Source organism: Lemur catta, chromosome 16, assembly GCF_020740605.2.
Source record: "Lemur catta isolate mLemCat1 chromosome 16, mLemCat1.pri, whole genome shotgun sequence".
NCBI lineage: Eukaryota > Metazoa > Chordata > Mammalia > Primates > Lemuridae > Lemur > Lemur catta.
The window spans coordinates 38,131,360-38,143,750 of record NC_059143.1 but is presented as its reverse complement, the minus strand read 5'-3'; the positions used below and the strand labels follow the sequence as shown (position 1 = coordinate 38,143,750).

The following is a 12,391-nucleotide window of genomic DNA, read 5'->3' as shown; positions in this document are numbered from 1 at the left end:
CTCTAGCCTTGGCTACGCCATTATCATGCTTGGTTCTCCTGCCTTGGATATACCGATCTTGGAATTCACCATCTTTCCTCTCATGACAGGATTTTGCACCCACTTTCCTTACCTGGTATTCTCTCCTCTGCCTCTCCCCAAACATCTCCTTCTTAACTAAGCTAACTCATTCTTCGGGTGTCAGCTCAACCACAACTTTCTCAGGGAAGCCTTCTTTAATCTCCCGTCTGGGTCTCTTTCCTGCAGTACTTTCTTTTCTTTGAAGCTTTATCTCATTTGAAATTATGGATTTGTTTATATATATATATATATATGTATATATGCATATACATATATATATATGTATTTGATTAGCATATTTATCCCACTGGTCTCTAAGCTCTATCACCACTTTAAAGTTCCTGGAACACACTCAACAAGTATGGGAAGAAAGGGTCATGGAAGTCTGGGGATGTGTTTATAGCAACAGGGTGCAGGATCTGCAGGAAATCCTTTGATATCCTCATTCCTACCATACCTATACTTCGGTTTAAACATGATTGACAATTCTTTACACCCCCTTGTTCTTTTTTTTCCAGTCAATCTAAAGATACAGGGATTAGTGAATTGGCTCTGTCAGCCCATCTGGCTAATATTAATATATTAATAATATGTATAAACATTATAGTTGATGTTTTTCACTCTATCCTACTTTTTTTTGCATTCTTTTTGAGTGAGTACTTTGTTCTGCCTTATATCCTACTTAGCTATGTGTGTTACTGTCACTTTCATTTGAGGATTAGCCCCTGGAGGGCAGAGAAACACATGTAAACCTTTTTTTTTAATCTCCTTGTAACACTTGGTAAATTCTCAGTAACTATTCTCTTGAATCAAATACTTGATCTTATTTGGTCCTTATAATTCCTCAATGATTTTGTTAGTCATTGATTGTTCTACCTAAAAGATGAGAACACAAGTTTTGAGAGACCAAATGTGTACCCAGGGCTATGCAATGAATTAATAATTATACTGGATCTCTATTTTATAATGTATAACTTGGGAGAGCTTACTCAGAAAAGCATATTAAAATTGGGGCTCCTGATTACCAGAAAAATAGAAACATACTAGATGGAGTTCCTGTAAGAAAAATAAACCCGAGTAAGTTTCTGGGGGGTGGGGGGGGTGGTATGAGCCAAGTCTAAGTGAACCAAATATTTATAGTCTGGTTAAGTAAAGCCTAAGTAGAGAGGAATGATTTATAGCTAGAATTATTTAACCTGTTTAAGCACAGAAGAGGCAGTGTCACTGAAACGGGGAAATAGAAACCAGCAGCCAGATGACAGGAGTGATGGGAAGAACATTTAGAACAGGACTATCTCAGATGAATTGTACAATAAATTTTTAACAGCAAAAACTGATATGCTGCAGAAAAGTTTCCCAAGGGAAACAGTCAACAAACTATCCCTGGAGATGTCTCAAATCAGAGAGAGAAAATAACTAGAAATTGTCCTGCAGGGAACAGCTCTGCCCAGACATTAGACATGAAAGGAAAAGCTTTGCAGATTTTTCTCTCTAATTTATATTCTTCGGGGATCCCATGAGGCTGAGAAAAGATGTGGAAACAATGGATTGAGGACTCTGGGTGCAGAAGGTTTGCTTAGATGTCTCAGCCTTGGCTCACGGCTCTAATGAGTCTGCACAGAAGGCAACACACCAGAGAGAACACTGTGAGCATATCTGATGCTTTATTTCATCCAGGGGTCTTCACTAGCCTGTCCCATGGGAGTAAGTGAGACAATTATGAACCCAAACAAAAAGTGGAGGAGATGTACATGTGCAAGCATGGGTGTTTTTCTGAAACCCACGGTCATATGTGCCATGAATGTAACAATGAAATGGACCTATGTATTTTACTGTGCTGGAAATATATCCAAGTTCATATGGTCAGATTATGGTTTTAAACTCATATTTTGTATCTACCATTATAACTCTGTGATTCAGTCATCCTTTAGCTCATCATTTTCAGGGGATGCACAATGCACCTCAAATTAAGCCTGGCACCCAACCATACTGTTTCCCTGCAAGTGATTCTCTACATGGACATAATAATCAGGATAAGGTAGGATACTGACAAGGAAGGACTTTCTCTGGGTAATCAATAATCTTATATTGACCAGTGATCTCTTTTTCAGCTCAGAATCAGTGTACGTTTTGGGAAGGTGTTTCATTAAGTAAAGCCTGGGCCAGAGTAAACATGATAGTATTAGGCAATAACTTCCTGAATGTTAGATCGTAGACTACTGACAATATCTGTGCCCAAAAGCAAAAGGTTGCTTAGTAGAAGAAATAGAATAACCACCAATAATATTAATGTCTAAAAGTAAATGGTTGCTCACAGTTGGGAGAAACAGAATCATAGAATTATCTTGCTGAAATAAAAAATGGCCAAGAAATTTATGGAAAAAAATAATTGACATTATTAACAATCAGGGAAATGCAAATTAAACCCACAATGAGAAGTTAATTCACATCCCACAGAGGAAGACAAATTAAGCATATGAAAATACCAACAGTTGGTAGAGATATGAAGCAACGGGGACTTTCATCTAATCCTGGTGGGGTTTCAGTAGTCACATGTCATTGCCTCCTGAAAGTAAAGATATTCTTTCCATGACTCACCAATTATACTCCTAGTCATGTATGCACCCTAGATGTGGTGGAAAATTTGTACTGGTGGACATATACCAGAGGGTTCATAGCAACATTACTGGCTATAATAAAAAACTGAGTTCCCAACATCCATCAACAATAGATTGAATAAACTGTGGTTAATTAATATTATGAAATATTACACAGCAGAGAGAATGACTGTAACGCAGCCATAGGCATCCACATAGATGAATTTCAAATACTTAATATTTAGCAAAAACATGAGTCAGAGAACACTTATGTATTATTTTATTACAATCAAGAACAGACAAGGCAAAATACCATGTTAAATATGCATACATACGTGGCAAAACTACAGAGAAGGCAAGGGATTAAGTCATACAAAATTCAGAAAACTACTTGTGAGGACAGGGGTATTTGATTAATTTGATTATCAATTTAATTATTTAATTATTATTTGATTAATTTTAATTATATTTGATTTATTTAATGTCATTAATGATATTATTTGTTATTAGTTATACCAAACACTGTATGTATAGCACAGTACATAAGTTAAATAAATAAATCATATAATGTTGAAACTATCAGTATAACTAGAATTGATCTAGTCCACACCCTCATTTAACAAGGAAAAATATGTTGCACAAAGAACAAATGGCACCCAGATTAATACTAGATTTGAGAAATGCTACAAAATGATTAGTTAAAACAAATTAGATATTTTTCCTCTATTGAGGAATTCAAGTCCTGATTTATAATCTTCTCTCTTACTTTAGACACAATCCCAACAAAACTTAGTCACCTATATCTCTTGGGAAATCGAAAGTAAAAGAGGGAAAGACTGCTTTGAGGACAGGTAGGAGTTTCATACAGAAACAAGCAGAAAAAATGTATTTTATAAATCAGGAGTAAAATTCTTAAGAAAACAAAAGTAGCAGCTCATGGCCATTTGATGGAAAAAATAAACAGTTCTGTATGATGTAACACCTTTAAAATATTATCTCTATAATATCACATAATATAATAATGAAGTCATAATGATGCATTGGATCTATTGCTATTAAGACAGGTTAAACTATGTTCTATATACTTTTTAAAATGCAGCTAAGTGAGTGAAGGAATGTTTCTTAAAGACTATGGAAAAATTAGTAAAATCTAAAAATGCTGACGCTTAACAAGAAACTTACAAAGACAAATGACTTGAATTAAAAACTTTCATATTAATTATTTAACTCCTTTATTCTCTTACAAAAATGTAAAAGCAGAATTTAAGAACATTTTAGATAGTCCAGAATAATGTATTGATAAGCCTTCTTATCAGTTCATAGTATACTAATCAGTTGGTATTTTCATTAAATCATATCATAAAGATTCAATTAATTCAGTGGAACATTTTTGTCCTAGATATTCTCAAGAGTAGCCTTCTGGCAAGAGCCAGTATTTAAAGGATGAGCGAAGAAATCTCTACACTGCAATAAATACTCCTGTTAAGTTCCATCATAATAATCGCTAGTGGTCTAAAGGGCCTTCCTCCCTGGAAACTGTGAAATGATTGGGCAAGAAACAAGTCACAGAATTTGGTTTCGTCAAATTAAGCTAAAGTATATCATAAAAAATGGAAGTAGCCTATAGGCATTGGGCGCCTGGAATTTAACAGAAAAGGGAACTTTCCCACACAAGTCATACCATAAGAACAGGCTTAAAAAAATCTGATTGATAAATATGGAATGATCTGTGTGTTTCTTGGTCGAAATTTTCCCTAAGAAATGAAAGCTGTGAATAATATGATTGTTTGGAACTATTAATAAAAAGCAATGTGTAATGGTATTACCATTGGCAAAATACCATCAATAGAGAAAAAGAAGGCATATTCATACCATTGGACAAAGTTCAGGTATTCCTAAACTATCAAGAAAAACATTTTATTTAACAGTTGAGTTAAAGAGGTTTGGTTTTTAAACCTCAGGCTAAAATTTGTCAAAGAACTTTAGAGCACCACAGTAATTTTTATCATCAAGCAGGCAACCCGTATTTCTTCATGTTAGTAGAATGCTAAACCAGAGAAATACAAGATAAGGAATCAACATTCAGTGTGAGAGAAAGCAAAAGTATGGTACTAAATTGTGCTGTAATTTACCTGAGTGCTGCAATTATAAAGGTGCGTAATAATTTGCATTTTATTTTTTGCTATTACCCACTTGGCATATGTAACATGTAATTTTATCTTGAACATTTTTTTTATTGGCCTACAGGGAATATAATCTGGATTGCTCATCCTTTCTTATAGACAGGTTTAACATATGCTTTACTTAAGGTCTTGTTTTGAAGCAAAATATGTTAAATTCATTGAGTCAGTGTCATGCTATTGGTATTATATTACCATTAAAAAATAGTTGGATCTCAGAAAAGTAATTTTGAAAAAAAATTAAAGGTCTATTGTTCCAACCTGGTAACACCTTTGTGAAAAAATAGCATAACTAGGTTGGCAGAACCTCTTATCCTGTAGAACCCCCTTGGGTCTCTTCTTAAAGCTTACGAACTCTAGAACTTCAATATTGGCTGAGAGGCCACAAGTTAGAGTCTCTTAAGGCAACAGTACTACTTAGCTGTTTCTAGAGTATAGCTTAATTTTCCACTGAAAGAAAGATGAAAGAAAATTTAAAACTTTATTTTTAGGGCAAATCTCTGTGATCTTGCCAAGTTTAATACAGCACATTAAACGTAATACCTGGGGTCAAGGCCTTGGTTTCACATTGCAAAAGGCAGTATTGATGCTCTACAGCTTACAGATGAGAGCTGCTGTTCCTTAGGAACAGACTAGAAAGAAGAAAGCAGCCCACAGCAGGCTGCCAAAAAATTCACCGGGCATTGTGTTGATATTTAATTCAGTGTGTTTCGATCATGAGTTAGTGAGATGCCAAGCTACAATTCATTAAGGTATAACTGTTGTGACAACTCATGCAACTCTTAAACCCTCCTCTGGAACATCATAATGAAGAAACAGGGAAAGGAAAAAAAAAAAAAAGGAAAAGATTCTACGTTTACATTTTATGAATTGTAAATGTGCATAGTATTTACTATTCCACTTTAGGGATTACAGTATTTTTCCAGAACCAAGTGACTTTTTATCTTTAGTTAATTAATCAAGTAAACCTCTGTGGGTTTATGTCATTATTCTTTCTACTCAGGCAAAGCTAAGGTTTCCTGAAATTTATATATACAGTTCATCTAAGAGATTATCATCTGCAGTAGATTAATTCATCAAAAATTTATCATTTGAGCTGGTAGCTGTGTAACAAATACCAAAACAGAGCAATGTGTTCCTAATTTGGTGCAAGTTTCTGACAGCAATGCAGGCTGAATCTATGGAAAGTAGCAAGATCTGTAGCTAGGCAAGAAGAATTCATTCACTAGTGAAATCACAAGTGTCCTTACATTATTAGAGCTACCATAATTAACCCCAAAGTCACACATTTGGAGGAGAAGCCATGAGGTAGTGGTGGAAATCCTCTCTTCTTTGTGTGTGTACATGTGTTTTAATTCACAGCAACAACAAAAATAAATAAATGGGACTTGATTAAATTAAAGTTTCTGCACAGCCAAAGAACTAATCAACAGAGCAAATAGACAACCTACAGAATGGAAAAAAATATTGACAAGCTATATATCTGATAAAGGCCTAATAACCAGAATCTACAAAGAACTCAAGCAAATCAGAAAGAAAAAAATCAAACAACCCCATTAAAAAAATGGGCAAAAGACATGAACAGAAGCTTCTCAAAAGAAGACAGACAAATGGCCAATAAAGAAATGCATGAAAAAATGCTCAATGTCACTAATCAGGGAAATGCAAATTTAAACTACAATGAGATCTCTCCTTACTCCTGTAAAAATGTTTTTTATTGAAAAGTCCAAAATCAACAGACGCTGACATGGATGCCGAGAGAAAAGAACACGTATACGCTGTTGGTGGCACTGCAAATTAGTACAACCTCTATGGGAAACAGTATGGAGATTCCTGAAAGAACTAAAAGTAGACCTACCATTCAATCCAGCAATCCCACTAGTGGGTATTTACCCAAAGAAAAAGAAGTCATGTTACCAAAAAGACACCTGCACTCCAGTATTTATTGCAGCACAATTCAGAAGTGCAAAGATGTGGAATCAACCCAAATGCCTATTAATTCAGGAGTGGATTAACAAAATGTGGTACATGTATACCATGGAATACTACTCAGCCATGAAGAATGACTTAATGCCTTTTTCAACAATATGAATGGAACTAGAGACCATTATCCTAAATGAAGTATCTAAAGAATAGAAAAACAAACATCACAGGTACTCACTGATAAATTGGAACTAACCAATGAGCACACATGTGCATAGAGGGAAGTATAACTCGATGGAAATTAATAGGGGTGGGGGGTAGTGTGGATGGATGAAAACCTATCTAATAGGTACAGTGAACACTACCTGGGTGACAGGCTTACTTTTAATCCTGATTTAAGCATTACAAAAGCAACCCTTGTAACCCAAAACATTTGTACCCCCATGATACTTTGAAATAAAAAAAAAATTTTAAATGTCCCCAAAACACTGCATTCTTTTGTAATAGAGTTTCCTTTACTGATAGAATCATGAAAACTTAAGTCTCATATGCAAAGCTTAGAATGACAAATTCTCCAAATAAATAGTAAGAATACTTGCTTCAAAATATAATCTTAGGACCCAGATTACATATTTGTCTCCTATAGAAAGAAATATTCTGTTCAGAAACTTCAGCACTGCCTTAAAACATGCAGCACCAAGAAAAGATAAAAAAAAAAAATGTTTGGGCTAGAAGTCAAAATTTAAAGCAAGGCTTATTTCCAAATAACTGTGATCATATGAGATGATCCTACTGCATGCAGCTGAACACAGTCCAGTAGCAAATCCCACACCTTTGAAGAATGCCAGGTCACTGGATTTACGAAACAGGAAATATAAGTAGGAAAGGAGGAACATTTCCGGTCGTTAAAGATGCCTTGGAGACTGAGGTGCCGGGATTCCCTTAGAAGATGCAGTATTATTCCTTCCCTCTCTAGCAACAAGTAAAAATATCCCTTCCCCAGGAAAATCACCTCCCCAAATCTCTTGTCAAGCTTCTTTTCAGGACTACATTCTGCAAATACCCAGTACTCCAGGACAAACTTTCAGCAGAGTTTCATTCAGGAATTTAGATAGGATTAAAGCTCTTCCTCTTCAATGAAAATAATAAGGAAGTTTGCTAAGAGGTTAACTTGCTAGAGAATAAATGTAAGTCATACACACTGAGAAGTTATAAATCTCTCCCCAGAAAAAAATGCCTATCAGCAGCTCAAGCCAGCCCAGCTTTTAAGAGCATTAAAGCAAAGGCACTAAGCCTAATATATTCACATATAACACATGTGGTGGCTGTTTCATATGCTTCATAACTCAGAGGGCAGCTGCTGCTGTGTGGGAAATGGACACTGTGACAGGTCACTGATGATTTGTACCGCTGCACTCACAGATGAGTGGATGGCCAGCCTAACCCCCCACCCTCAGGTCCTGCCATGCTCCAGCCACTCAATAGCAAACCCCCCCGGGGTCATATGATCTGCTTTGGTTGGAAGAATGAGAAGAGACTGTTCAGGGTAAGCAGCAAGCCTCATTTCATCATGTCCAGACTACATAAACTCTCACAGATTTTTTTCAATAGAATACAACTCAGACATATATGAAGAATTAATTAATGTGTACACCTCCTATTTCATTCATTAACATCTAACATCTAAAATTTTCATCTTACCTGAGATGCTGGGACTCTACTTGGTCCCTCTGCCTGTAGCTCACGTCAAATAGATAAGATGGCATCTGATAAAAGACAACTAAAAAGCCACCATCGTCCTCCCCCAATATCAAGTCCTCACTCTATGCTGAAACTGTTCAGGGATGTGCTTTGTTAGGTCATAACAATTTCATACAAATTCTACAGCAGTCTCACACTTTACCTAGAAAGTGGGAAAGGGCCCAGTGCTACTGTGCTAGTCTCCACAATCCTTTGTTACCCACCAACAAAGTCTTTAAAACACCCTGCTGAATGGGAATTTCACTGCCAGTAAACTACCAGACACTTGGCCTTATTAAGGGCACCTCCTACTGGTCCTTTCATAGAGTGAACTATGTTTTCTTTATCATCAATTCCCTGCCATGTTCCCCAAAAGGGGAAATTGCTACTAAGAGAAAGGGGTGATACTAAGGCTAATAAGCAAAGAAGACCAGAGTGATGTGAATTAGCAATATCTTAAAAGTGCACCATCCACTTTTCTGGGACCTGTGTAAACTGCATCACAATTCATTTGCAAATGACAGAAATGGATTTAGAAGTGTAGGGAAGTTTAATGATTTAGATATACACGCCTATTCACCAGCATATCATTCATATATATGCACACGTATATGTGTGTGTGTATCCCTGCTTTCTCAAGCATACAAACATAGCCCTATCTGTCTGTTTAGGTGAAAACAAAAATAAAGTAGTAATATATGGCCATAACTCTTTAGATGAGAAACTTAGTGAGAAGGGAATATTTAATTAATTTAGATATTAACACATTGATTGCCACACTAGGAAAAAAAATTTTTTTTCTTGGGGCCATAGTGTTTTATTATGAAAATAGAATAAAAACTTCGAAAACAAAATGATCCTTTCTAATTTAATGAAAAATGAAATTAATTGATTTGTATTCATTTAATCCACATTTTTAGAATTAATTTTTCAAACCATAAGAACATCAACACGTAAGATTTTCACGAACCAACTGTAGGGTTTTGCAGGTTTTGCTTCAGGAGACCCGGGGCTCAAAACTAGCGTGAGTTAAATACAACTCACATGGCAGTTAATGCGTTACTAAAACATACATAAATTCGTATTCATTCATCTCTCCCCACCCTTCCCCAGACAAAAGTCACTTGGGAAATGGGTTTAAAATATTGTTGTGTAATTGACAAGACATCATTGTCCATTTCTGCACACCTTGCCCGATGCAATATTTTCAGCTCCTCATCTCAGGCCACCAGTCCCTCTGTCCTGCAGACTTTCTACCCAGTGAGGGATGGCTCCTCTGAAGTTCCCCTCTCCTGCTTGCTGCGGTCTCCCAAACTGCCAGAGAGCGCAGGTCAACCTTCTGTACAGAAGGAGGGTTCTCCTCGCCCCAGCGTCTAGCATCTGCCGGTCTCGAGCAGGGAATTTAAAAAAAGACACCTATTCATTACTGCGGGGATAGTCCCCCGCCCACCTTCCGCCAGAGTAATTGCCAAGGACAAAGCTCCGGGAGAGGGGAGCCCAGGGAAGGGGGACCGGCCCGAGAGGGAGGGAGCGCGGGCGGCCGGGCGCGCGGGTGCGGGGACGCGCTCATCGCAGGAGCGAGCGCGTACATGCACACACACGCACACACGCACACACACACACACACACACACACACACACACGCACACGCACACACAGACGCACGCTTGCTCTCTGTCTGGCCGGGGGAGGATGGGGAGTCGAGGCTGAGTGCTCGCGCAAACCGATTCCTGCCCGCGTGCGGCCGCACCGAGCTTTGGGGAGCTTCGGGCTGGCCCGGCGCTTGACTGTCTGCATCCCTCGCGGCCGACCGGGAGAGGCGCTTTCTCCGCTCGCCTTCGCAACCCTGAACCACGCAGCACTTAGCAGGGACAAGAAAGCCGGAGCTGCGGGCTCCGGGGAGGCTGGGGGCTTGGCCGCGATTTACATCGCGTTCCCTGTTAATTTCCAAGGCGCGAATCGGGGCACTCCTGCTCAACGCCCGGCCCTGCCAGCGCCTCATTTTCCTTTGGATTTGGGAAAAGGTCGTTTCCGAAGGGATTTGAATGCTCAGCCAGCTGCTCTCCTCTCCTTCCTCCTCCCCACCCCCTCCCTGCACCTCGGTGCCCGTCTACACTTGTGCTGAGGTCCCGCAAAACGAGCGAAGGTTACACTGAGTCATTTTGTTCTTTTCTATTCTTTTGGCCGTCGAAGCCCCCAGCTCCGTCTTCGGAGACTGCAGCAAGCCCTCAACAGCCTCCGGGTCCCTCTTTCTGCTCCTCTAGCCCGATCCAATCCCCACACAGTTTTGCCATTTTTAATTAGAAACTGCGCTTGCCAAGTGCCAGGGCCAGAGGGCCGGTTCCCCGGAATAGTAATCATTTGGAGTTTGGAGGTGTCCTGGAGATATCGGGAGACTCAGCTTGCGAACTCCATTCACCATTAAAAAATAAAATAAAATAAAACAATCCTCCCTCCTCCTGGCAACTCTGCGGCTCCTTCAGTACCACGGCCCCCTCCTCCGAAGTACCAAAACACACTAGCTGTCCCTTTTCCATCCTCAATCAGCAAGTCCAGAAATCCAGACGCGGAGCCACATGCATCCACATACAGACGACTCAGCCCGACCATCTACATCCCGCACAGACTTCCTCAAAGCCCCCTCGACGTCCTCTTTCCCTTGCCCCTGTTGCCCCAATCCTTCCCCCCTCCGTAGGTTTCCGAGGCTTTAAGGATCCAACCCAGTTCCTTTCAACGACAGCCCCATCGCCTGCCCCCGGCCCGCCAGCTCTCCGAAACAACGCCAAGTATGTGCGAAGGCAAAGATGCGAGAAGCACCAGCTTAAAAAAGAGCGAAGGGGCGCCCCTCGCCCCCACCACCATCCTCCTCCTCCCCCAGGGGAGGAAAACAAGTCTCCTTTTTAATCATCCGTGAGGAAATGGGGGGCAGCGCGAGCGCCAAATATCTTGCCCCCCCCCCTTCATTCTACTACTGAAATGAGAAGGGAAAGGGGGTAAGGAGGGGGGTGCGACGAGAAGAAAGGAAAGAACCACTTACCGGCGACTTGAAGATGCGCGCTGAGCAGGGAAGCTCCGAAGAGTACAAAAGCCAGCTTGGGTACCCAAACACATCCAAGACTATTCTCCATATTTCAGCCAACACCTTCGGGGCCAGAGGTCCTGGGCAGTGGCGGCACTCACACACATGCACTCACACACGCATGCACACATGCACACACACACGCCGAGCCCCTTCGGCTTCCTCCTCCTCCTCCTCCTCGTCCTCTTCCTCCACCTCTTTCTCCACCTCCCCTGCGCCTCTTCTGCCTTCGAAGCCTTTTTCCTTGTCCACTGACAGAATCAGCAGCAAAAGGAGGCAGCAAAAAGTTCCATCCGGTCCAAGAGATCCCGAGCCCCGGTAAAACCTTGGAAAACTAACTCAAGGAAACGGAGGGAGCAAGAGGAGGGACGACAGCTCTCCGCGGGGCTGGCGAGCCATCAATACACAGAACATCCAGGAGGGACCAGGAGGAGAAGGCAGGCGATCCCGTGGCTGGGCTGTGCATTAGAAGGTTGAAGCTGGTTCCATGTCGTCGGTTGGGTAAAGTTGAAGAGAAAATTCCGCGCGGGAGCTGGAGATGCTGTTCGTTTTCCTTCCCAGAGCGCAGGGAACCGAGGGAGGAGAGGCAGGGGCTGCGGGGTGGAGCGCTCTCACTTGTTACTGGGGTGTCCGCCAGCGGTGTGTGAGCCGAGAGTTGGAACCGTACTATCCATTGATCCGAAGAAGTGGAGGGCTGGAAGGGAAAATGTGGAGACCGGAGGGAAACGAACTGGATCAGGCAAAGATTCCACGGGCAGGGGGGTGGGGGCAGAGAGACGGCGGCTTAGGGAAAATAGCGGACGGAGGAGGCT

At 40.6% G+C, this 12,391-nt stretch overlaps 1 protein-coding gene across 1 annotated transcript in view; it reads right to left on the bottom strand.

The window, feature by feature from the left end:
• Window positions 1-11,628, bottom strand: part of DCC (DCC netrin 1 receptor) — a 987,982-nt gene extending 976,354 nt beyond the window's left edge. Inside the window, exon 1 of the mRNA XM_045528069.1 lies at window positions 11,538-11,628. Within this exon, the coding sequence (XP_045384025.1) occupies window positions 11,538-11,628 (91 nt within the window). The remainder of the gene's footprint in view (window positions 1-11,537) is intronic.
• Between the last annotated feature and the right edge of the window lie 763 nt (window positions 11,629-12,391).